This window comes from Ipomoea nil, unplaced genomic scaffold (genome assembly GCF_001879475.1).
Source record: "Ipomoea nil cultivar Tokyo-kokei standard unplaced genomic scaffold, Asagao_1.1 scaffold2480, whole genome shotgun sequence".
Taxonomy (NCBI): Eukaryota; Viridiplantae; Streptophyta; class Magnoliopsida; order Solanales; family Convolvulaceae; genus Ipomoea; species Ipomoea nil.
This window is the reverse complement of record NW_017618908.1, coordinates 4,314,527-4,341,137: the sequence shown is the minus strand read 5'-3', so window position 1 is coordinate 4,341,137 and position 26,611 is coordinate 4,314,527. Positions and strand designations below refer to the sequence as shown.

The 26,611-nt window shown below is 33.9% G+C and overlaps 2 protein-coding genes across 3 annotated transcripts in view; both read right to left on the bottom strand.

The window, feature by feature from the left end:
* Window positions 1-9,560, bottom strand: part of LOC109153030 (calcium-transporting ATPase 3, endoplasmic reticulum-type) — a 30,028-nt gene extending 20,468 nt beyond the window's left edge. For both annotated transcript variants that reach the window (XM_019300755.1, XM_019300756.1), the window contains exons 1-12: window positions 9,301-9,560; window positions 9,127-9,177; window positions 8,824-8,857; window positions 7,497-7,514; window positions 7,272-7,408; window positions 6,543-6,617; window positions 5,492-5,537; window positions 4,302-4,361; window positions 4,083-4,163; window positions 3,506-3,591; window positions 2,741-2,842; window positions 2,601-2,654 (exon numbers count right to left, since the gene is read on the bottom strand). In XM_019300755.1, coding sequence (XP_019156300.1) covers window positions 2,601-2,654; window positions 2,741-2,842; window positions 3,506-3,591; window positions 4,083-4,163; window positions 4,302-4,361; window positions 5,492-5,537; window positions 6,543-6,617; window positions 7,272-7,408; window positions 7,497-7,514; window positions 8,824-8,857; window positions 9,127-9,177; window positions 9,301-9,333 — 777 coding nt within the window. In that variant the 5' untranslated portion in view covers window positions 9,334-9,560. The remainder of the gene's footprint in view (window positions 1-2,600; window positions 2,655-2,740; window positions 2,843-3,505; window positions 3,592-4,082; window positions 4,164-4,301; window positions 4,362-5,491; window positions 5,538-6,542; window positions 6,618-7,271; window positions 7,409-7,496; window positions 7,515-8,823; window positions 8,858-9,126; window positions 9,178-9,300) is intronic.
* Window positions 9,561-23,181: 13,621 nt separating this feature from the next.
* Window positions 23,182-25,106, bottom strand: LOC109152693. The gene is made up of 4 exons (XM_019300344.1): window positions 24,551-25,106; window positions 24,398-24,454; window positions 23,942-24,017; window positions 23,182-23,786 (listed from the first exon to the last, which is right to left on the bottom strand). The coding sequence occupies exons 1-4, from the start codon at window positions 24,884-24,886 to the stop codon at window positions 23,764-23,766; spliced, it is 492 nt and encodes a 163-aa protein (XP_019155889.1). The 5' UTR covers window positions 24,887-25,106; the 3' UTR covers window positions 23,182-23,763.
* Window positions 25,107-26,611: the final 1,505 nt, after the last annotated feature.

Here is a 26,611-nt window from a genome sequence, read left to right as displayed (position 1 = left end):
ACTCCGCAAAACCCGTATCATTTTATTGAACTGTGTTTTGACCATCGCACAGAAATTACAAAAAATCCCAAACAACTCATCTCTAGATTTCATGAGATATAGCCAAGTGTATCTAGAGAAATCATCTACGAACGTTACAAAATATTTAAACCCAGATTTCGACACTACTCGACATGGTCCCCATATATCTGAGTGAACTAATTGAAATAAAGACTCGACTCTATTATTGACTCTAGGAGGGTATGGTACCCGACAATGCTTAGCAAGCTCACATGACTCACATTGCAAGCCAGACAGAGATTCTAACCCCGGACACAACTTCTTTAAGACAGACAAAGGCGGGTGACCATACCGGAAGTGCAGCTGCAGCGGAGACATATTTCCCAACAAACCAACCGGAACACTTCCAGAATCTTTGGACAACTGTTCTAACACGTACAGCCCACCGACTTCCTTCCCTTTACCAATAATCTTCTTCGTCAACAGATCCTGAAAAAGACAATATCCAGGGAAGAACATGACACAACAATTTAGGTCCCGGGTAATTTGACTAATTGACAATAAATTGAATGGGAACTTTGGGAGATATAACACGGATGTGAGAGGGAAAGACGAACTAACACTCACACTACCTTTACCTAAAACAGAGGTGGATGAACCATCTGCCAAGGTAACCGTAGGGCCATATTTAAAGGAACAATATTCGGAAAACATACTTAGATTACCTGACATGTGGTCACTGGCTCCAGAATCAATGACCCACTGTCGAGACGAGGAGGAAACACAAGCAATAGGATTACCTGTTTGAACAAAGGTAGCTGACGGGGACGGCAATGACCCTGGACTGGCTGGAGACTGCGAGGATGACAGCTTTAACTGATTAAACAAAGCCATTTCTTCTTCAGTTATCACAACCGTCCCTTCCGGTCTCGAGGCAGAATTAGCAAACCTCCTATGGTCGGAGAGCTGTGGGCATTGATTACGCAGATGGCCGGGATCACCACAATTATAGCAAGCCCTTTGCCCTCGACCTCCTCCGCGCCCTCTACCTCGTCCCCTGGACCGACCTCCTCGACTATTGGCACCATCAGTCCCACTATTTCCCTGTGAGAAGAAAACTTGTTTCTCCAACGCACTATCAGTACTAAGGTTCACCGACGCATTTTGGACCATAGAGAACACTTGGTCGAGCGAGTCTAATTCCTTATTCCCCAACAACTGTGATTTCAAAACATCATACTCCTTATCCAACCCAGAAATCCAACTAAAAATATGCAACTGATCACGTTGTTTTTTCATTTGATCCACCTTATCAGTAATCGGCATAGCAGCACATAATGCCTCACTCACATTCTTGAAGTCATAATAGTAATCCCTGATGTCCCGCCCTTTTTGAGACGGTCGGTGAACATCCTGGGATAACTGATATAACTTCCTCAAATTATTCACCCCGCTAAACCACTTATTCACTAACTCCCACACGTCTTTTGCACTCGTACAATGCTGTAAAGATAGGATTATCTTCCTATCAATACAATTTATTATACGTGAAAACAGGGCGTCATCATCTTTCTGCCACGCTTGGGCTTCGGTAGGGTCTGCCGGACATGTCTCAGTTAAATGTCCAGCTTTACCCATACCCTTCAAGTTCACTTCAATTAAGAACTTCCATTCCCCAAAATTAGACCCATCGGGTGCCAACATCAAATCAACCAATTTAGATTGTGTTGACACCACGGTAACGGTCCTATTTTCTGCCATAATAAACACACAAAACACCAACCTGGAAACACAGCTTTTGACTTCTATGTAGACGACAAAACACACAACCCAGCTTCACTTCTTACTCAGCAAAGCAGCAGATCTGGAAATCTGGAAAAAACAGCCTGACGCAGATCTGGAAACCTGGAAACCAGTCCACTCAATCTCCCCTCAACACCGGACGGAGATATCCACATAGGAGTGTTGGGCGCACGGAGACGATCCCAGCCGTGTCAGCGGCGACCGGAGGCGACGTCGGAGAACACCGCACGCGCCGGCGCGTGGCGTCGGAGCTCCGGGAGTGCGGCGGCGCGTGGACCTTCCGATGACAGCTCCGATCCTCCCGTCGGCGGCGCCTCCTTGTTCCGACCAAAGCCCACCACCCGCAGGCCACATCTATGGCTCTGATACCATGTTAAGCTCTAAAGTGAAGTGTGTATATTGCACTGTGAAACATTAACACTGTGTCGAGAACAAAGAAAGCCTCCGCTTATATACAAGGCAATGGATACTCCTAACCACTCATTTCGAAATTCAAATGGGTAGTTAGGAGGATCCCTCTAACAACCTACTAACAACTTCCTACCACTCTAAACCTTTTCTATGCTCTGATAGATTCTTCTCACCATAGAAGTCTTATCTTGGTTCTTTCATCTTCAATTTTTGCTGCCTGGATGGTGTGCTATATGTGAAGTGTTTGACTGCAGGAGGCTGACATAGAAATTTCTCTTTGCTCCACTATATGGAGCCTACAGTTTGTATGCTCTAAATATGAAATGATCTTGAGTTGATATTTGTGGCACAGTATTTCAAAGTATTGTTCAAATAACAATAATTACCTTTGCAAGAAAAGTACCAAATTCATCCAACTTCTTCTTCAAGGGTGTCGCTTCCTGCACCCATATGACAAAAAATCACTTTTATACTTTGACAATAGCTATTTCTATGCATACCTAATGTAATCATATCAAATGCTCACATCTTCAGTTTTTAGCATAGAATCACGTATACTGCCCATTGCAGTATTTGAGCCAACCCCAACAACAACAGCTCTTGCCCTCCCTGCAACCACTATTGTGCCCTGGCCAACAAAGAGAAGGTTATCTAATGTATAATACTATCATATACAGCACTCCCTTAATAAAAGTAAAATAGAAACACAGAGGCAGTTCCTAACTGTCAAGGTACAACTATGGTTCCAGCAAAGAATTTTAACAGGAGATTATGGAAGCAGAGAAAGAAAGAGCTATATAGACGCTATATAGGTCTGAAGTTAAAGGTATAAGAAATACAGGAAAACCTAAAACCTAACGAACAATCTAAATACTGAAAATTTTCCATTATTATACAAACATAAGACTAAGATTGCTAAACCAGGTAAAAGCTCCTTTAAATCATTTCTGATTTGAACACCATTCAATCGTTCTTCTACAAAGACTTGGCCCTATAGCAGGGAGAAAATCAACAATGTGGTCAAACTCTTTTAAGAAGGAAAAGAAAATATGAAGGGGGGCAGAAGTCAAGTTGCATGGAATCAAGGGGGTAGAGTTGTTAAAATGAGAAGATAGCAGAACCTCATTTGTCACAAAAAGAAAAAAAAAAAGTAAGAATTTATTACTTCAATGAGGTAATACTGGCTCTTAATATATCAGGTAAAGAAGGTGTAGATAGATGGTTATCACACATATCAAGATGATGAGGCTAGGACTCACAGTGGAAAGTTTCATTCTCTTAATGAACTTACTGAGAAGAGGATGTTCGTCTTATCTTGGTACACTGCATTGGTAGTAGTTGCTGCATCAAGCTCTTTCTCCACAGAGCAGCTTTCGCCTGTCATCATCACGGATAAAAGATAATAACATAAATATATGATAGACGCTCCATAACAGAAACTGCCAGCAAGGATGAAATATCATTTTAAAAAATTAAAATATAAAATAAAATAAAACTTGTGAATTTTATACACACACAATCTACTTACAAATGTGGAACTCACCCTTCTCCACAAAAATAACAACAAACGCAATATTTTGGTCCCTAGCACTCCCATGGCCCATGTTCAAACTAAATATCCCCTTTTTGCTTGTCATACTAAGTAGAGTTACTAAGATTTTGACTAATTTTAGATGATCAAAGTTGAAAAATGATCAGATGCACAGAGGACAATATCAACTGAAAAACTGATAGTTTTAGGAAAATGAAACATCAACATAATTAACTTGAAGAGCACTGTAAATTTGAGTAGAACAGACATACTCGCATTAAACTTGTCCAAGCATCTGCTATAGACAAATGGAATGAATCTCTATATATAAACTAACCTGTAAGAATTGCCTGGTCTACACGCAGTTGATCACTCAAAATCTCTATCATTCTCATATCTGCTGGAACTTTGCAACCCACTACTCATTCAAACAATAGTGAAACAACAAAGTAAATTGGCATTAGATGGCTTAATAAGAAAATCCATCTATCAGACTTTGCAAGTTGAAAAACTGAATAATAATAATAATTATAAAGAAAGAAATAATGGAACATACCACTGACTTCTACAATATCCCCAGGGACAAGGTCTGTAGCTGGTAATATTGAGAAGGAACCTGATAGAATTATTGCAAGTGAAAAGTAAGGATATAAAGTCTTTTAAGTCAAAGCAAGAGAGTGAGAATGCATAGAATTAAATATTTACACAAGTGGGATTGGGATTTTGTAAGGAGATTATAACACCCCAAGTTTATATTTAGGGGAATGAAAAAAGAGAGCCATAATCTCAAGGCCAGTTGCATATGGAGGAATTATATATGCATAGCTTTTCTTCAGGAAATAGTAATCTATTGCTACAGTGGCCCAATGACCAGATTCAAGTTGGACTTGTACTTTGTTGTGTTTTTTCTCCCCTCCAGGTTTCTTTAAAAGCACTCTCTTAGAAGTCCAACACAGCATAATTTACATCTTAGTCTTGGGAGTGAACAAAATATGAAATGAGTAATACATTTTCCTATAGAGAAAATCCTCTTTTCATCACCGATATTAACTCTTCATTGATCCACAGAATTTCTCACGCATTATCAAAAAGGATTTTCAATCTCTTTGTTTAAGATTTTTTCTTTGAGGTTTTGCCATTTTCGGCCCTAACATTTTCCTATTTTGACAGTATTAACCCTATTCTTCAAAGTTGCCCAGCCAAATCCCTATTCTTCACAAAGTTATCAAAAATATGTTCCTCCAACACTAACTCCATCAAATACTAGCAAAATTGGGTCCAAAACTGGGCACTTTTTGTCCTGTCTTTTCTGTTCTGCCCATTTTTATCCCCAATCTTTTACACTTTACCCATTTTTTTGTTCCCACTTTGTTGGTGTTTAATAGAGTTAGTGATGGAGGGACACACATTGGGAAAATTTATGGCCAATGGGGGCATTGACAGGCAATTTTGAACTTGAGTGGAAAGACCATCAAAACCAAAAAAAAAAAAAACCAAAATCTCATTTTTCTTAGCACATGAACTTCCTTGGTCCTTTTATACAAAGTACTAGTGTTTTTCCAGTAATGTGCTGCATCAACAACCATCACCCTCATGACAAATTTCAACATATATGGAACCATGGAGGCCCCAAACCTTGAACCTTTAAACATGTTGCAAAGAATCAAACTATAATACTGCATAAAAATTGCTGGGTGGGATGTTAAATTGTTAATTAAGCAACTGCAAAAATAGGATGTTAATTACCATTACGAAGAACAGTAGCAACATCAGCTTGGTAGGCACGTAGATCCTGCAATTAGAAAAATTACTGAATTAGATGCAGGTTTAAGAAAAATAAAATTGTGATCAATATCCTGATTTGAGGATGATTTTTAGCTTAGTTTCCTCTTTATTTTTCCTTGAATTTTTCACTAGAGGACTCCTTGTCTCATTAAATTGTATCCCCTCCCTACTTTCATTTAATAAAATTTGCTTATAAAAAAATTATTAGCATAGTTGTAGATTTAGTAAAAGGAAGGCATCAATCACAAATTCACAATGGAACAAAAAACAAAACTATAAATTATTGGGAAAAGGGTCAAATAAGCCCCTAAACTTTACCCAAGAAGTCAATTAGGCCCTTAAACTTTCAAAAGTTGCAATTAAACCCACAAACATGTTATTTTGGAGCAATGAAACCCACAAACCTGTTGGTGACCTGTAATTGCAGGTCAACTAGGGTTCCGGCCAACTCCAATGAACCTCCGACCAAATTCCGGCAACCCATGTCAAATACCAGCGACCAGCGACCGTCAAATGGTCACCGGTCGCGTTTGGAGAAGCCGACCAACTTGGTTGCCTTCTCCAGTGTGCCGGAATTTCGTCGGAGGTTCGCCGGAGTTGACCGGAACCCTAGTTGACCTCTGCAATTAGGGGTCACCAATAGGTTTGTGGGTTTCATTGCTCCAAAATAACATGTTTGTGGGTTTAATTGCAACTTTTGAAAGTTTAAGAGCGGGCCTAATTAACTTCTTGGGTAAAGTTTATGGGCTTATTTGACCCTTTTCCCTAATTGTTCAATACAATGACTATTTGATCTGCCATCTGGTTCTCATGGTAACATTTATAGTTTTCGTTCATATTTTAAGAACCTAACCCTCAGTAGAGAGAATATATTGGTAATGGATTACAGAAAGAATCAATAAATAAGCAGCAGCCTATAGTATGACAAGAATATACAAGCCAAGTGAATATACTAAATGAAGACATGCACTTGCAACACCATTAGTACTTCTATATCAAACTCAATGCAAACCTCGAGAGCCTTTTCAGCATTTGTTTCTGTGATTACCCCTACTGCAGCATTCGCAGCCAATATCATCAAGATAACCTGTAAAATTAACATGTTAATTCAAAGAATGCAGCTATTACAACAAAATAGAGCAAGTGAATGCTTCACCATTGCATCAACTATAACAAACACCTAATTTGGAAGATAATGATGAACAACCATGTATAAATACAGATATTTCCAAGCATTACTTTACAAAAGCTAGTTGATCAAACAAGCCCAAACAAATGAATGTTGACCATTACATTATGCATGGCTTATCCATGAAAGCCTGGATAAGAGTCCTACCAAAAAAAGACTTGGAATCACAATAGAGCATCGTCTCTATGATACACTTGCAATATTCTCTCAAAACAGAACCTAGATCCAAACTTGGCCTCCATGTGACAAGTATTTATTTATTTTGGATTCCAACTATACTAGGCTGATAAGAAACTTCATTCATTTTCTGTCCTCTCTGGCACTACCGGCATATCCTTATTCCCCCTCACCCACCCACCCAAAAGAATAAATAAAAAATTATAAAAATCCAGAGAAGAGAAGAAAATTCAAATTATAGCATTGGAAGTTGGAAGACTCTCAAACTCAAGCAATCATAATAGTTTTAAACAGTGATATTCCATTGCATTTTATTCAAAAACCAAAGAGATAAAAGAAAATATCAATCAAAATTTAGACTTAAAAAGGTCTTACAGAAGGTTCCAAAAAGGCCGATAACCCTGTCTCTCCATTAGCCAATGCCAAAAAGAACGATACGAAAGCAGCTACAATTAATATCTTAACCAGCAAATCATCAAATTGTTTTAGCACCAGCTTCCAGAAAGGAGTACCTAATGAGAAATTATGATATTAAGCCACTATAGTTGACGACACACGGGTAGAGTTGGGGGAGGGGAAACAGAGAGGATTTGAACTTACTTTCCTCATGAGGCAGCACTGGTATCATTAACAAATACAGCACCCAAAAAAAAAAAAAAAAAAATTAGAGAAGGCAAGGGCAAAGGACTTTAAACATGTGTTGTACTTGTACATAGAGTAAATAGAAAGAAAAGGAGGCACAATAAAAAGTACCAAGCAGTTCAGATCTAATAATTTTTCACCTTAAAATGTTAATATGGTTAAATATTTTAGTCAGCTTGATTTTGTGGAATTGATCATTTCTGAATACTCAGATTTTTAAGATTGTGGTCTTTTTTTCTGTATGCTCCAGCAAAAGTAACCATAAACTATAATGCAAATTTATGTTCATAGTACAATCTTTTGGTGTTTTCTTTTAAGCATTGGGTAGGTTAATTTTAAAACACAGTTGTATATGAGTGGCTTAAAGTTTTAGCCTATTGTGGAACAGGCTAACATGCACTATAGGATAGGTTGGAGCAGGTCACTGAAGGCAGTTGAACAGCATACTGTGTTCTTTTCTTCCACCCATATAGTTTCACACTTTCACCATCAAGAGTGGCCTTTTAAGTCAATTAAAGGCCTATGATTCTGAACCATTTACATAAAAATTTTATAAGCAGTCTCCATATGCTTGGCTATTAGGTTAAAAATCTCACACTGTCTACTAATCATCAGCATCAAACCCTTACCTCCCATTATACTGCAAGCAAAAATTTTTATATTATGAGCCTGACTCACTAGACACATGCAGCCTAATTAATATTCAAATAGAGCATTACGAATATTTACAAATGTGAAGAATATTTCATCATTAAATATTTAGTTCAACCTCAATGAACACTAGGATAATGAATACTTAGTTCAAAGTTTCAAGCGTAACGAACATTTAATTCAAAGCTAACAAACAGTGCAATTCTTTGATGTATATTCTATAGTCTATACATTGCCTTGACTATGCCCTTTTTACACTGCCACAACTCAAAAGCTTTGTAAAGTATACATTTTAACAAATAAATCAAATTTGTTAAGTTTTGAAAGCATATCAAAATGGATGCTTGACTTGACTTTCAACCACCTATCTACCAGCATTTCAAACCATTCTTGATCTGCCCAACTAAACCTGTAATTAACTTGGGAGAGTTACACGGCCACCTATTTGTATCAAACTGTTTCTAACCCACTGGTCTGTCACCTAACTCACGTCCAATACTAATTCAGTGATCACAGACTAATGTAGTACACAATTCTGTGTATGCTAGTCACAATGCCTGGCATTCATGATTTGGGGTAAATTTGTATGATAAAATTAAGAGTGCAGGAAATAGGGGAGGGGGTAAATGCTTACCGTTCCTTCCATATAATCTTGCATGTTGTACAACCTGTGAAACAAGAAAAAATTGAAGCTTTAAAATCCCTGATGAAGAAAATAAAAATTGAACCACTCGGCTGCCATTCTACCAACATAAAAATAAAAACACAACAACAACAATACAATAATAAAATGACAGAGAAAACGAAAGTCATCAATTGCAGGCTAATTAAACCAGCATTTAAAACTGATTAAGACTCCTAAAAACAACACTGCATTTAATTTAACTCGATTCACTGCCAATCACGAAACGATCACCCAGTTGTAAGAACAACGCACCTGTGCATCTGTAAGACCTTTGGATTGCTCCACGCCGAAGTATTCAAGCACCTGGCCAAACAATCATAGCATTGTATCACATCACACTGCTAACAATTGTCCAAAAAAAAAAAAAAAAGAAAGACGAATTGTTCTCCAATACTTTCAACGAGCTGGAAACGAACGAAAATATACCTCTGAAACGGATCTAGCGTAAGCGTCCTCCATTAGAGGAGGAAGAAATGAGGTTCTGAGATCAGCGTAATTTGGAAAACTCGAGGCTCAGATCTGAATTACAGGGATGGTAAGTACGGAGAAGTAAAATATTGCTCGGAAAAATGCGCCTGAAGGATAACGTGACGATTGATCGAGCATGTGCCTGCTCCGGCTGCTCGGCTCTTTTCACCCTAAATTCCTCATTTGCTGTAACTCTAATCGTACTATAGCCCATAGGTTAGAGAAAATGTACATTGTACAAGTATATTTACCTCAAATTTAGGTGACAAATAAATTTTTTTTATTCACGAGAAAGTCGGTCGTTATTATTTGAAGGCATGTGAAATTCGTTCTGTCATTCTAGTTGATAAACTGTCACAAGAAAATAAATCAATTTAGATTATTTATAGTCAGCTAATTCAAATTAATAAGATCAACAAATAACTCCTATACCAAGTGACTTGTGGTCCACTGGTATTGGATTGTTCCCCTATGTGGGAGGTCTAGATTTTGAGCCTAATTGTAGGCATAAATTGTATGAGTATCCCTTTTCCTTTGTAAAAAAAAAAACAACAAATAACTCCTATTAAGAATCAAACTGAAAACTTATAATTACAAGTTAATTGCTCTTACTAATTCAATTATTATTAATACTCTTTTGATTGAACAGTCACAAAATCTTTCTAACATAATTTTTTTTTTATATAATTTGTGAACTATTCGCATTACATTAAAATAAAATTAGGGTTTATACAATTAATATTACCAATGGTTAACTTGTTAGCAGTTGATAGGTATATACCCTCGGTACTCGTAGTTGTCCGGTCGGTAGCCACGTCCCGACCGGCTGGACCACAAAGACCACCCCAGTTTGGGTGTCCGGGCGGTTCCCCGCCCGACCCATCTGATCGCCCGTGCCGCAGGGGAGCCTGTCGTGACCACGCGGCTGGCTTGTTCTTCACAAAGGCCTTGAAGAACTACTCGGCCGAAGCCTGGTCGTGATAAAGGAAGGCGGCTAGGTTGTCTAAGTCGTTGAGCTTATGCATGATATCATTTTTTTTTACTAGTTTACACGCGCATTGCGCAAATAGTCTAATGTTCAATATTTATATTTAAATATAAGTATTTTGAAGTATATTAATGCATTATTATATAAGATAAATTCATATATATATATATATATATATATATATATATATATATATATATATAATTGAATGTCGAATTTATTTATTTATTTATATAGATAATTCAAAGTATATGAATACACTATAATATAGGAAATTCATTATAATTGTTACTAAAATAAATGTTTATAGTAAATACTATTTTTTGGTAACATTGTCATTGTCTTCATCTTCACTATTTGTCATATTTTTTTATTGGTAATGTGTCATTTGCAATTGGATTACTGGTGGTAACATAGATTCCAGAGTCATGTAATGAGATTATATGTAGGAAGTTGTGGATTTGCTTTGTTGTGTATATGACTAGATCTTAATTGTACTATGAACTCTTAATCTTGCTAGGACCGAGTCAGTCATGTTGCTAGGCGTCGGCCGAATTAAGTCCCTGCTCAATTCGAGACGAGACGATGTGGCTTACCATGGAGAGATGTGGTTAAATGGTTAATGTCCACATAATTATCACCAATTGATTTTAAGTATAATATGGCAACCAAATAGTTATGAAACTATGTGGTTAAGCGTGCTTGACTTACAGCTGTCACAGGAGTGCAGCGTTGGGATCCATTATAAATTAATATTAGTTCAAGTATATTTAATGAATGCACAATAAGTATTTTACATACAAGATCAATGAATGCAACAATTGTGGCTATTTTGATTTTTTTTTTCATTTTCTAGATTTGCAAAATTTATTGCATCATTGTTGTAGTCTTGACATCTTTTTTCATGAGTAAAGTGTGTCGCGATGTTTTATTGTCCTACATTTGGCATTTTTAATAATAAGTTTTAAATGTAGCTAAGTAAAATAATGATATGATATAATTAACATTTACATATTATTATTATCAACATAAAAGCATACTAGTCCTTCAGGTGTTATGTTCGGGGTTCATTTTGCTCAACCATTATTGTTGAATGAGTTATTATGGATAGAGAAATCCTTAGTTTAAGAAATAAGATTAGATCATGTAGTAAAAATTTAATAATTTCAAATCATCTTAATAAATAAATACAATTTACCTTTAAAGTGAACAACTATGTTGTAGTCCAAAGATATTACGGGGTAGTTTTATGCTTTAATTTATTAGGTTATTTGAATACCTCTTTGTCAACAAATCCTTCCCAAGTAGTTAATATGATTGACTTCAAACTATTTTTAATTTTTTCTATGGTATTAATAAAATATTTGGTAAATAACTATATAACATTATGTTGTATTATAACTTTGATATTTAATTACAAGATAATGTAAAAAGAATACAATGAACAAGGTAGTGAATCTAATCAATTAATAAATTTGAATGTAAGGAATATTTGAATTGGAGAAAATAAAGACAATATAACTAATTAAATTGTTTTGTTACTAAAGTTTACACTGACGGAGTACAGAAGCATTTAAGAAAAGTAAATGATATAATAGAGGGTAAAATAGAAAAAAAAATTAAAATCTAAATAATATGAACCATTAATTTCATCAAATAATTAAACAAACATTTTTTTAATTCTCGTTATTGGTCTAATTTTATTAGCCTTTATTAGTATATATAGTAGATAGATTATTACTGTAGTAGATTGTGTATGCTACATATATTACCCATAAATCAAAGATTATAGGATATTCAATAAATGCAGAGTTTTTGAAAGTTATAGGCACTCTTTGGTAAAATATTAGCTCATCAAGTCAATTTTTGCTTATTTAGTCACTATTAATTGTTTGACTTAGTTAAAAATCAATTCCAAAAACTTAAAATAAAAAAAAAATAAAAAAAATAAAAAATAAAAAAAACTGCTCAAAGTAACTTTTTCAATTAGTTTTTTGAGAAAAGAAATTATACCAAATAGTTATTAGCTAACAGCTAATTTACCAAACACCTTTATATAATTATACAATCATAATATTATCAACTAGTTATACCATCTAATTAACTCAATCAGTTAACAACCATTTACCGAACAGGGCCGGCCATAAACAAATCACATAAAATGCTAAATATGAAATACATATACAAATTTTCTACATTTGATGGGCTTCATGGGATTCAACATGTTGCTGCATGAGACATTGTATATTATTGGGCTTATAAATACATGAAGGAAAAATAGCACTTTTTCTCCCGAGTTATATGCTTTTAACATTTTTTCCAACTGAATTATTCATGCATTCATATTTGCCCACTCAATTATTATAAAAGTGACAAATTTTCTCATATATTAAATGAACATTTCTACCATTAAAATAAATATTTTATTTATTTATCTTCTTCAACAAAGTATATTGCTTATACGTAAGAATGACCACGGTTCACTAACATAAGATTCATTTTTAATATACTGAAATTTTATTTTGGCCTCGTTTGGTTCGCGTAAAATATTTGAGGGAAAATGAAATCGAAGTTCCATTGAAAAAAAATTAAAAGAAAAATGTATTCTATTGTTTGATTTGTAGAAAAAAAAATTACTGGAAATATTGATTCCGTTGTTTGATTGGGGCTGGAATATAAGGAACAATGTGTATAAAGACTAAAACGCCCCTACACAGTAATAATGATAATAAAAGTAATAAAGGTAAAATTGTCCAAACATGTGATACTTTCTTCCCAACTTCCATAGAAAGCAAAATATCACCCCCCCCCCCAATCCCCATCCCCATCCCAAAGGAAAAATTTTTCATCAAAATAAAAAAAAAAAAAACATTTTATTGTGAAAACTGTTTTTCATGAACCAAACGGAAAAAAATTTCATTTTTCTCAAATTTAAAGAATATTATTTTCTCTAAAAAAAAAAAAGTCATCCAACCAAACATACTCGTTTAGTATATTAAGAATTTATTGTTAGTGTACTAAATGTTATTTTTTAATATATTGTTTAAAAATTAACATAAGTATACTAAAAATGTGGATCATGGTCCACAATATAATTTGCCATGACCACACACCAAGTTCATTGAACTAGTTAGTGACTTTGACTACAAAATGAATAAGGGCATTTGATGATTGGGCCAATACCATATTGTTGGGTTCAATCAAGACTTCTGGGCCAACTTAGTGAATATGTGCAAATTATATGGTGGACCACAAGGGCCCATCATGCATATGGTAGACAATAATCCAAATTATATATGTAGTTGACATATCATATATCAATCTTTTGTTAACATATTATATATACTTATAAATATATTGAAGGTACATAATATACTAATTAAAGATATATAATAATACATTAACAACACCATATACATAATATGCATGCTAATATGAACATGGTTTACAATGCACATGGTAGACCCTGGTCCATGATATAACTATTGATAAATATGTTAAGGTTAGATCGTCAACGATTCATGCATTATGCAATATAGGCCATAGGGAGAGAAATGATCATATGAGAACACATGGTCTATGTAAAAAGTGTCGATTAATTCAATCCATACATCTTGATTAATCAATGGTTGTAAATTAAGAAAAAAATATTATAACATTTTTATAATTATGACACTACATTTTAAAAACGCCTGATAGTGTATATAGAGATAATGATCGATCATGTATATACTTACGCGTTTCATGTACTTTTTTTTGTTTGGAAATGAAATATTCATTCACTAAAATCCAAATTGATAACATTACAAATTGTGTGCTATGTCAAAAATCTGATTCATATAAAGTGGGAGGGTCCAGGATCTCACTACTTTGGATTCTTTATAAATTTTGTCATCTCAATTATTTATTTATTTTAATAAACGAATGGCTGGCAAAGAACAAACCTACTAAGACGTGGAAAGTCCTCACTAACTTGTTCATAGCAATCTAATATGACAAAGTATAGTTTATACTGTATGCAGTTGTTATATTCTGCTTAGGTTTTCTAGCTAGAAAGTCTTTTTCATGCCTTATCTCCTAATAAATAAATAAATAATAAATAATAAATAAGTTTGATGGATTTAATTACTCCGGATGGACCTGAATTACCTAAATCCGGTAAAGAACGTATATATGAAATGGATAAAATGAGCACAACGATGTCGTAAGGTCGTGGAGACCTAATAGGCAGGTTATTACAACGATTCGTTAGGACAAAGTAGGTAGAATAGATTGAACATGTTCTAATGAGACAAGGTGGGGGTTTTTATACAAGCTAAACCCCCCAACCCCCTAAACCGGGGGTTGGTTGCATCTCCGGGTTGACCGCACCCGGGTCAATATGGCCGAGCCCTTCGAGGTGAGCCCGGTATATGGCCGAGTCCACCGCGCCGGGCCGCGAGCTCGGTATGGCCGATTCCATCGGGCCGCGAGCCCGGTATGGCCAAGTCCACCTGGCCGAGCCCACCCCCGAGGTGAGCTTTGGGGCCGAGGCACCTTGGGTCGAGGCGCCTTTGGCCGAGGTGTCTTGGACCACCGGGTCCATTCCGTACTTCCTTGCTTCGTATTTCCGGATCAGTCTGCCCCGGTCATATTATATATATATATATATATATATATATATATATATATATATATATATATATATATTCAGGATCAAATAAAAACTCAGTTGTTATACAGTGGACCATGATCGTTGAATGAAACTATAGTAGAATTAAAATGATGCTTTAGTGTTACTATAATAAAACTAGTGTGTGGAAAATGGAACTAAAAAATAGAATACATTATTGTCAAATGAAACTGTAGTATAATTAAAATGATACTTTAGTATTACTACAATGAAACTAGTGTGCCTGAAAAATGAAACTAAAATTCAGAGCCATATAATAACATATATTGTTAAATGACATGAAGTGCAATTACTTCAACATTACTATAATTAAATTAGTGTGTGCGGAAAATTAAACAAACAAAAAAAAAAAAAACAGAGTTCAAGCAATAATGTATATTATCAAATGAAACTATAGTAGAATTAAAATGATACTTTAATATTTTTATAATGAAACTAGTGTGGAGGGGAAATGAAACTAAAAAACATAATAATATTGTCAATTGATCGAAATGAATGTATAATTAAAATGATACATACTTCATGGTCCGTATTGCTACATAGTACTATGAATATTAAATGCATATTTTAATTTGTTCTGTTAGTAGCTTGTTTAATTGTTGGCAGTAGCAGCAGCAAATCGGTCTAGGTTCAACAAATTAATTTCTGGTCAGTTTGTTTAATTGTTGGCAGCTTGTTTAATTTGCTTTTTTTTTTTTTTTTTTTTTGTTGGAGTCGTTGGTGACAGGTAATTCTCTCTCTCTCCCTTCCTCTGGTGGAGAAGGGAGAAATGTGGAGTTGTTACGTTATTGCGTAGTGTACATTTGTTTAATCCAGTGAGTGTGCATTGTTTGGTGGCTTTTGTGCATTTTATTGTGTCTTTGTATGCATTCTTATGATGCTCGGTCCCGGTGGATTGGGTGTGTATGCACAGTATTTGGGTCATTGGTAGAGTTGTCGTGATCTGGTTGGTGGTTCGTATAAAGTTGTTTGGTCTGTTGTGTGAATTGTAGGGGTGGGGAGTTTTGCCATCTGTGGTGTAGTGTGGTTCGTGTTTCTTATGTATGGTGTGTGCATTGTAAAGAGGTGATGGGTTTTGGGAGATGTTTTATAGAGTTGGTGGTGTTTTTTACTTGTGTTTTTTATTTTTTCAATGGATAGTGTGTTATGGATATTTTGCCTGGCGGAACGAAGTACTAGTCACAAACTTGGGACGAGTTTATCAAGTTTTTTATTGAGCATCGTTTTGATGATTTGGAGCATGGTGCTGATTTATATAGGCATTATGGATAATATGGATCTGTCCATTTGTATGTACTGTTTTGTGCACATTAGATCCACGGTGAAAAATTGACAAATAACACATACTCGATTAAATATTTCAATACTTTGGACATTTTTAAAGTGTTTGTGACAATTGACAATACAACACACAAATGCACATAAATGAAACAACCAAACATCAATGAAACACATATCCAAAAGATGATAAAAAATATGAACCATTGAAATAAGTACTGAGAAAATAAAATTCCCTATATATATATATATATATATATATATATATATATATATATATATTGCATCAATTTAATTAATTTTAATGGTCTAGATTAAGTGTGTGCGAACGCGCTTATGTATGTGCAAATGCGATTGATCTAGATTGGTCTAGGTGACATTGTGAGATCAAATTTTGTGCATCAATCTAGCTAATAAATTTAAGGGTCTAGAGTGATTTAGATTAAGTGTGTGCGAATGTGATTAAATGTGTGCAACGCGATTAAGTGTGTGCGAACGTGATTGATCTAGACCATTAAAATTTATTAGATTGATGCACAAGATTTGATCTCACAATCTCACCTAAATAGGTGTTCTCATAGGAACCCTCCTCTATATATGTTTAGTTTCAAAGGAGAACATTTGTTAACATGTGAACCTATGTACCATTCTGCACAATTCGTTTTGCTTAATCTTGTGATTTATAATTTTTTAGATCCGGTAAATATACATCACTGCACTACGCACTGCACCATTGCGCCACAGCATCAGATGCACCGTACCACTGCACCACTTTAAACATCTCGACCGTCTGATTTCTTATCTAAACGGTAGGTAAGAGTTCACAGGTTCACACCTAAACATAAGTTCTCACCTGAAACGACCATATATATATAAACTAAAGACGCATAAAATATTAATTGTAGGCACATAATTTTTAAACTATATATAATCTACAATTCTAGGCAGATCCTGGTCCATGGTATAACAATTATCCACTATCTTGTGGCTAGAAATAAGTTGTAAGTGAAAATTTTAATCTATTAGACTAATACCCTAAGCATTGCATGCATAATTCAAACTCAACATCATTATTAGAGAAAGATAGATGGAGTTGTCCTAACTCCACAGATGCATCAATTCCTTTGAGTCCTTTCAATCACTCTGTTGGGTCATAAATGCCAATAGCAACAAATTGACAACAAAGACCTATTAGCATTCAAGATTCTTAGTTTGCAGTTAAGGGTTTTCCTTTCCATTTGTGGATAAATAAGTGAAATGAGTGGGTAACACAGACAGGACTACTGGGAATCTTAGGAAACATTGTGAGAAAAAAAAAACATTTTATTAAAAGAAAAACACAAATTTCATTCATTATATTGATGACTATATTATAGCATGAGCTCCCTCTATATATATCCTCTGGAATCAATGGCACATGAAAATGGGGTCCATTGTCACTTTCATTAGCATCTTTAGGGCCAAGCACACTCTTAACCAGGAGCTCACCTCATCCATTATTGCTGATAAACATGCAACTTGACAGCATAATTCCATTGCTCTATTCTTTTTCCATTATTTATTTCTGGGCATATTACATTGGTATTCGAATCCCGTCAAATGCAACAATTTTAATTAAGTCTCAATTAGAACTCAGTTTAAGTGCTCAAACTCTTCTCATTTAACTTTAATCAACGTCCTTCGGTCATTCATGTCTTTTTTTTTTTTTTTTTTTTTTTTTCTTCTGACATTTCAATTCTCATTATTACTTTCCACATAAATCCTAATAATTAATTAACTTTCACAAATGTAGCATTCAATTACTAGCTAGTCTCTAACCACATGGATATTCAATTCCATGTATAGTAGCTGAGATTAAATAAAGATATCCTCACAATATAATCATGCATGCTTTAATTTAATTTTATTTATAAAACTTGAATGAGTCACTAATATGTAGAATGAATGAAGTTAGAATATTTCATGTATTAAATTTACCTGTTTAAAAGTAGATAATCGTCCTATAAATAAATATAAATAATAACTATATAACATAACATTCTATTGAGTTAAGGTTAAAACTCATGATTGAATCATCCTCTTGTTTGTATGCCTAATCATAGGGTCTAGTTTTATAGCCGGCCTCCCATTATTTTGTTAGATATTATCCTCTTTGATTTTTTAAATGAGTGATTTCCCTTTTGTTTAAAAAAAAATACAAAAAACAAAAAAAAACAAAAAACAAAAGAAACAAAACAAAAGATTGGCCAGAGGTAACTTGAGTGATATACGAGCTAGCTTCTAGCCAGCTACCATTACTTTCTAAGTTCTAACCCATTTGTTCTTCTTCTCCTTCTTCATTTTTTTTTTTAAAAAATAATCCAAGTTTCTTGGCTTCGCTGATTTATATCTTAGACTCTATTTATCCATTAACCTGTTCAAGTTTATGAGAAGGTAAATCGAGTCAATCTAATTTTGAAACGCAACACTAAACTTTATACTCTTGTGCACAAAGAATTCAATCGAAACCCAAACTCCAATGTTCGTGGCAAGAATCAAATCCTCACCCTATCGCTAGAATTAACATGTTTTGTCCGCACGGGCTTAGCTCAATGGTTCAGTGACCAGTATTTGGGAGAAGAGACCAATGTTCGAACCTCGGCGGCGGCAGTGTGGGGATTATGTCCAAAGTGGGCAAATCCCTTGTGCACATTGACATTTGGCCATGTCTGTTGAACCATTAAGTCACTTGTAATTTACATAATCCCAAATACTCTAGTCACTTGTGATTTATATAATCCCAAATGTTCTGTCAGACCGGAGTGTGAAGATCCCTTAAGATTAGAGATTCAACATAAATGAGGCTTCTCATTACATCCTCTCATTGAAGGTTTCCTACTCAAAAATATGTTTTTGTGTATAAACACAAAGAAGGTGGAAGCAGACCTAACTACTAATTAGTGGCATGAAATTAAACCTAGTTCAAAGATTCTCTCCCTAGATTCCGCAAACAAGAGGCTACTTAATTGTTTCATTCTTGGCTTTCATGTGTTCATCATCAAAGTATGTGAACTGCAAACTACATTAATATTAGTCAAAGACGACTTTAATTTGAGAGTTCAATGTTTATCCATAAACACTTGCATGTGTCTTCTGATCTACGTGTGTATGCACGTGTGTGTATGGATTTATTCAATAATTGCTGCCCTACATTAAAGAAATTAAATAAATATGGGTAAGCGACAATCATTACAGTTGTGTGGACCATACTATTAAACAATATACATTCATAACACAAATAATGTACTTTTAATATATTAAAAATATATATTGTATATTCAGAAAAAATACATTATGTGAATATTAAAAATATATTATTTTATATAATGTGCATTCAGTACACAAATAATATACTTTTAGTATATTAAAAATGTACTTTTTATTATACTTCATATAACACTATGTGAACCATGGTCCACAAAATAATTTGCCGGTAAGCAATCACGAGGCCTCACTTATATTTATTTTTAATTTAACACAATATGGACAAAAATGTATGTCACTGTTGGACAAGAGTTTGACTTTAAATGCAATAAATAATTTATTATAGTATTTCACTTTTTTTTTTTAATAATTGACAGTTTTTACTTTTTTTTATTTTTTATTTATATTGATTTGTCCTTTTATTAGAATTCAAAATGTCTAAAATAAATGTGGAGTTTGGTTAAATTTTCACAAAACAAGGGTAATTTGGACATTTTGAACTAAAAGTGAAATGCTTTTTAAAATTGACTAGGTTTAAGAAAATGTAGAATAAATTGAAATTGATGACTAAAAGTAGTAAAGTACTAAAACTTGTTATTATATATAGTAGAAGACTAATAAAGGGATGAACTCTAATTAATTATAAGTTTGAACTCAAATTAAGGGTCTATCACGGATTATATTGCTGTATAAGGTAAATTGTGCGATGTGTCTCAATTAGATTACATTCACTCAAATACTTGTACACTAGTGTCCACAATAAGGCCAAACTCATATCTCACTTCTTCCGGCTTTTTTTTTTTTTTTTTTTTTGTCCTGGGTAGGATTCGAACATGGATAAGGTAAATTGTGGGATGTGTCTCAATTGGACTACATACATCCAAATACTTGTATACTAGTGTCCACAATAAGGCCAAACTCATATCTCACTTTTTCTTTTTGTCCTTGATAAGATTCGAACATTACACCCTGCTACTGTTAGTAAAACAAAATTTATGAACTTATTTTAGATTGGTTAACTAGTTGATCGAGCTGTGTACTAGTGGAACTGTATGAGCTCAAATTAATTTTATGGATTCATGGTACGATGTAACTTGAGGATGAGTTAGATCACTACTTTAAATAATTGTTGAGCACATAATATATAAAATATAAATGTGTAGTTCAACTATCATATTAAGTTTTTAGTTAAGATGAAACACATAAGTCAATTTGATTTAATTTTGTTGGGCGGAGGTCAGTGAATGGCTAAGTCCAGCACCCTACCTCTTGAAAATATAGATGTATAATAATGAATTAAAATTGCATCATCCCTACGAACTAGCTTTTAGCATAATAATAAGCGTATAATCCTAACAAGTGGTATTTGAGTCAGGTCACGAAAGTATCATCATGTCTATCATTGATTAGATTTATAAGCTACAATTAATGGTCCAATCGATCGGTAAAGAATTTGCAACAAAAAAAAAAGAAAAAAAAAAGAAGGAAATTATTGGGTATGGTTTTAGTATTTCTTTGTTATTTAATTATTTAAAAAAGAAATAATTTTTTATGGATTTTGAATCGACCACCTAGCAAAAAAAAAAAAAAAAGAAGCCACGTAGTGCATATCATTTCAATGATTCAAACTGGAACTCTTCTCTATGATATTATAGCAATTATTAGTGTACCATGGAATGAAGATTGTCAGGATTCAGGACAAATAGCTGGAGCTCTTGTCCTTTTCCTTAATCTCATTTCATGCTCCAAGATATGATCACACCTTCATTTCAAAATTTGGAAGAATTGGAACCAAGATATCTCCATCAAATTAGACAGTTTGCACCAACTACTAACTCAACAAAAAACTTAATCCATCGTACAAAGTCTATGAATGAGTAGTAAAACATGATTCTTATACTAAAAGGTTATGAATTTGATTATTGTCAACACATTCTCAGTCGATCCATCGTACAAAGTCTTCCTAGTCATTGTGGTATATATGCCTCTCTTTAGTTTTGTTGTGTTTGCAATAATTTTTTTTAAAGGTAAAAAAAGAAATACTTAATAAATTTCTATTCGCACATTATTGTAGAGTTTTTTTTTTTTTTTTTTTTTTTTTTTTTTTTTTTTTTTTTTAATGTACCATTTTAAATAATAGCAAGTATAATTACACTATAATAATTATATAAATCAATAAGGACAATAGTACAATAATAATAATAATAATAATAATAATAATAATATTATTATTATTATTATTATTATTATTATTATTATTATTATTATTATTATAAACATTTGATCTTTTGTAATACTGAGGTGAGTAATATTTTTTAAAGAAATTAAAATGTAATACTTTTGTGTCTTGAAATAAATCCGCCTTGAACTTCTCCAAATATTGCTTACCGAACTAACGATGAGCTAAGTCCGTGCAAGCAAATACGCTTTGAACTTGTAAATACAGGTGATTGATATGGAAGAAATCTAAAAACACAAAAGTAATTAATGCTTTTGCGTTAAAGTCATTTGACTCCATTGACATTTTTCTTGTATCTAGAGATATGTAAAGTTAGAGCTACTAAAATGACATAATTAAAGATATGATTTTTGGACTATAGATATTACCTTGTAATAGAGTCAATAATATTTGTTAAAAAAAAAGAGTATAAACTTTTGATACTACTAAACAAAAATGCTAAAATCACTTCTTCTTAAAAAAAAAAAAAAAATCACTTCTATTTTAAGGTGCCCCTTTATTCGATATATAAATTATAAGTTCATTGAATTTTGATTTTCAAAAAAATATGCAGTTGCTATATGAAAGTGCATTCTAAGCGAAGTTTGTCTTGAGATCCTAGTCAACAAAAATTACCATAAGATAAACTAATTTAGGTTGTTTATAATTGACCGACACAAACCGAAAAGACTTAATTAAGCCAGTTCACACGGAGAATCAAACTTAAAATCATGTGATTACCAAGTCAACTACCCGAAAGTATAATAAACCATTTAAATCATAATGACTGCCCTAAGTAACAGTATTATGTCAAGTTAATTTAAAACTCTCTCCTTCTTGCAACATTCACTTCTCTCGTTAAATCAAAATTCAATAATTGAGCAATGTAATTATATATGGTTTATTGGTAGCTGGCATTAGAGTGTGGGGTTCTTTTTGGTAGAAAAAAAGAGAGCTTAGAGTGAATCAATCTTCATAATTCATATATGATTTTTTTTCTTAATTCAACTATTAGTTTGAAATTTTAATTGAGATAAAATACATCATTAAATTTAACAATAAAGCAGATAAAAGATCTTGAAAATAATATCTATTTACTTAAGTGTTATAGTTAAAACTAAACACATTCTTCAATCTAATAAGACTGATTCGTCCTCCTGGCACTAGGCACCCTCGAACGTCCGACTAACACCTTATGCAATGTTGCTTTTTTTTTTTTTTTCATCGTATATAAGAATGAGCATATTTCAACTTTCTAGTCACTTCCACGTGGTCAAGATATTTTAGTTGTACACATGACAGTTGTGACGAGGTCAAGAAAACACATGAGAATATAATTACTAAAGTAGCCATTTGGTAAATCACCAAAAACACAGTTCTTATGGTGTGACTACTGTTACTGATGGTGAAAGATAATCTGCTGCAACTGCCAATTAACTATAAACAAAAATTTTCTTCTTATATTTCAGGTTGTTTCCGACTACATAGACAGGAACAAATAACAAAGATGGATTAACATATTCAAAGGAGAGTAGATAAAAACAAGATCCACATACAAATTCTACTCCCCGAAACGAACAGTCCATTGATCTTCTTGATTTGAGCCAGTCCGCAATCTAGGCTACTTTATCTGCCCTTTACTGACTAAGGTACGCTTGAACAGTGGGTGTGAGTTTCCCTCGTTACTCAAAAACAAGATCCACATACAAATTCTACTCTCCCGAAACGAGCAGCCTATTGATCTTCTTGATTTGAGCCAGTCCGCAACCTAAGCTACTTTATCTGTCCTTTACTGACTAGGATACACTCGAACAGTGACTGTGAGTTTCCCTCGTTACTCAAAAACAAGATCCAAATAATAAATCTGATGCCTTTTTTCTATTTACATCCATCATCATGATCATTGATCCACCCCCCACCCAAAAAAAAAAAAGATAACAAATAACAAATCTTCTTTCTCTATTCATCATCTGCAGGTGCAGCAGTAGAGACAGAGAACATGAACTTTGCCATTTCTCTCTGCTACTTTCTCCCCTTCATACCACCTGTCAAGAAACACAGTCATCATCACAAATTTGGAGTTTTTAAGGATGTTGAACATGGCATTAGTGTAAAGAGTTGCAGCAAAATTTACTGTTTTTTTTCCCCATAGAATGTAGTAAAGAAACATCAGTTTGAGCAGAATAATGTGTTAACTCACCAGATTTGAGGGAAGCAGCTTTGCCACTTTTAGATGATTTCAAGAATCCAAAGTGCTTCCCAAGAACAGATTTACCCTGAAACGAATAACAGATTGCATTAACACAACATTGCTAAATGCTAAAATGACCAAAATAAAAATTTTGACTCCCTGCCTGAGTGGACTATTGGTCATCTTAGTTTGAGCCGATCAATTATTGGTAACCTGGCTGGTTTATCATTTTCTGGTCCTTTGTCGGTTAAGGTCACAGGCTGGGGTTTCGGGTGACTAAAAAAAATGGAGAAAAGAAAAAGGACAGTGGGATTGAAGCATGTGTTTCATCTCAACTAAAAGCTCCATGACATTAAGTCTGACTCTGATACCAAATTGAAGCATGTGCTCCATCTCAACTAAAAGCCTAAGCTGATAGTTGGATTGCACATTAATGGTTATATGCTAGAGAATTGAGACAAGAACCTTAAGATGTTTCTCAGAGACACCAGGAACATTAGTCTCCATGGAAGCTGTGTTTTCCTGGAAACCAAAAAAAAACCAGAATGTCACCATACAATCAAACAGGCAATGAAAAAACAATTCCAAAAGGCCTAAAAATGAGCTGTTTCATTGAACCTTAAAAGGGAAACTCAATGCAGGGGAACTGGCAGTATCATCAAGATAACACCTTTCTTGTTTATCACCCCAAATCTCTGTACTTTTCCTTTTCTGCTTCCCTTTATACAAATATTCTTCTTCTTCTTCGCCACCGCGAAAATGTGGTGGCCCTGAGGATGCATCAGAGACCATAGACAAGTCCTCATCCTCACTGCAAAACCCCATCTTTCCCCCTCTATGATCTTCACCATGAAATCTGCTGTTGAATTGATCTTCAGAATTTGAGTTCTGATCAAAGTAAGTTGTCCACCCAGATTGGCACCCAGAACTGCACTCAGAACCTGATAGATTCATTCTTGAAAACTTTACTTTTTTTTCTTTACAAAACTCCCAGTTTTGGGTGTGAAGAATGAGGGTAGGTGGTGAAAAAAGGGATAAGTATGGGGGAGTATTTATAGGGAGGAAAAGGGAAGGTACAGAAAACCAGTGGCAGCATGCTCAAATCCTAGACTAGTTTTTGTTATTTGGTTATGTCGTTTGGTTCTGTTTTTTTTTTTTTTTTTTTTTTTTTTTTTTTTTTTTTTTTTTGGGCATCACTTTTTGTGAAGAATCAAAGTTGCCAGTTGGCTTTTGGCCATTGACATTTGGTTTTGGTGGTACATGGTGATTGTGCAAGGCCATGTGTTCATCAATTTTTGTGTAAATGGCCACCTCCCCATTGGGTAACAGTCATTTCAATGCTTCTCTCATAAATTACCATTGGGAAATGATAATATGTTTACTATTCAAAAGTAAAACTTAAGTCATAGGATAATGATGAAATTATTTCACCCTCAAGACCTCAAATTCTGGTTCAATAAGATAATAGAAAGATAAATCTTGACGACTCAGTGATCTATTAGATAGGAGGATCCGCTTTTATACACAAAGAACTCACTACAATGAGTGAAACTCCAACTGTCAGGACTTAATTCTGTGTCCTTATCTATAATCTATCACTCAGGAAGCACTGATACAAGCTATATTTAGACTTCTTTAGTACAACATTTGGTATCCCTACCACTATAGAATTAAATTAGATTCGGTTAACTTATCAATTATGGAGTCTCACGTGTCTAGATTTTATTGAAAAAAAAATGAAATGAATAAAAATTGTGATTTATTTGTTTTTTCGTATCAGCACAGGTCACATCAATAGAAAGTAAAATAAAGAAATAAAAAGTAAGAGATATGTTTTAGTTTTTATTCTCAGGAGATATGTTTAGTGTTACTCAATCATTTGTCATTACTATAAGCTTTTGTTTTTGTTTTTCTTTGGTTTTACCCACATTATTAACTGTCAAATACTCCCTCCGTCCCGAATTGGTTGTCTCATTTTCTTTTTGCACGCTTTTTAAGGAATTAAAATAAATGCTATGTATTTTCCAATTATGCCCTTCACTTTTTCACTTTTGAAAATAAAAGCAAAAGTCATAAGGGTAATTTGGGAAAAAGTAAAATGATGGTGATGTTCAATTTTAGAAAGAGGACAACATTTTGGGACAAACAAAAAAGGAAAGTAAGACATGCAAAATGGGACAGAAGGAGTAAAAAAGGTAGTATTATTAATCATTAGTCATTAGTCATTACTATTAAGCTTTTGTTATTGTTTTTTGGTTTTACCCACATTAACTGTCAAATCAAAAAGGGTAGCACAGATAAGCATTCAATTCAGTCAAAAGTTACTAATTAAATATGTAATCAGAACAGTGAACTACTGCATTTCTGTCACAATTCAAGCTTAGTCTTCACAGGTACCATTATTTGTCTTGGTCTGCTTCACCTGGAAAAATCTCCTGTCGTTTATATATATTATACAGACTTGATGAACAGTAAATATGTACAATGTAATAATTTATGCCTTTTTCTTGAGAATTCCTTTCAGAGCTAGCTAGCTAGCTAGCATGGTGATCTGATGAGCTGAGTGATGGGAGTATTAAAAACTTGTGCTGCGGCCCATCATTAACAGGAAGCCAATTAAGACTGCTACTGTAAGTCTTCTGTAATTAATGGCTAGATAGAGATATCTGTTTACATATC

Excerpts from the sequence above, each read along its gene's own strand:
- LOC109152693 (XM_019300344.1), bottom strand. The coding sequence starts at position 24,886 with ATGAATCTATCAGGTTCTGAGTGCAGTTCTGGGTGCCAATCTGGGTGG. Across the intron at positions 24,455-24,550 it reads CATTGAGTTTCCCTTTTAAG|GAAAACACAGCTTCCATGGA; the intron begins GTTCAATGAAAC and ends TTTGGTTTCCAG. Across the intron at positions 24,018-24,397 it reads TCTCTGAGAAACATCTTAAG|GGTAAATCTGTTCTTGGGAA; the intron begins GTTCTTGTCTCA and ends TATTCGTTTCAG.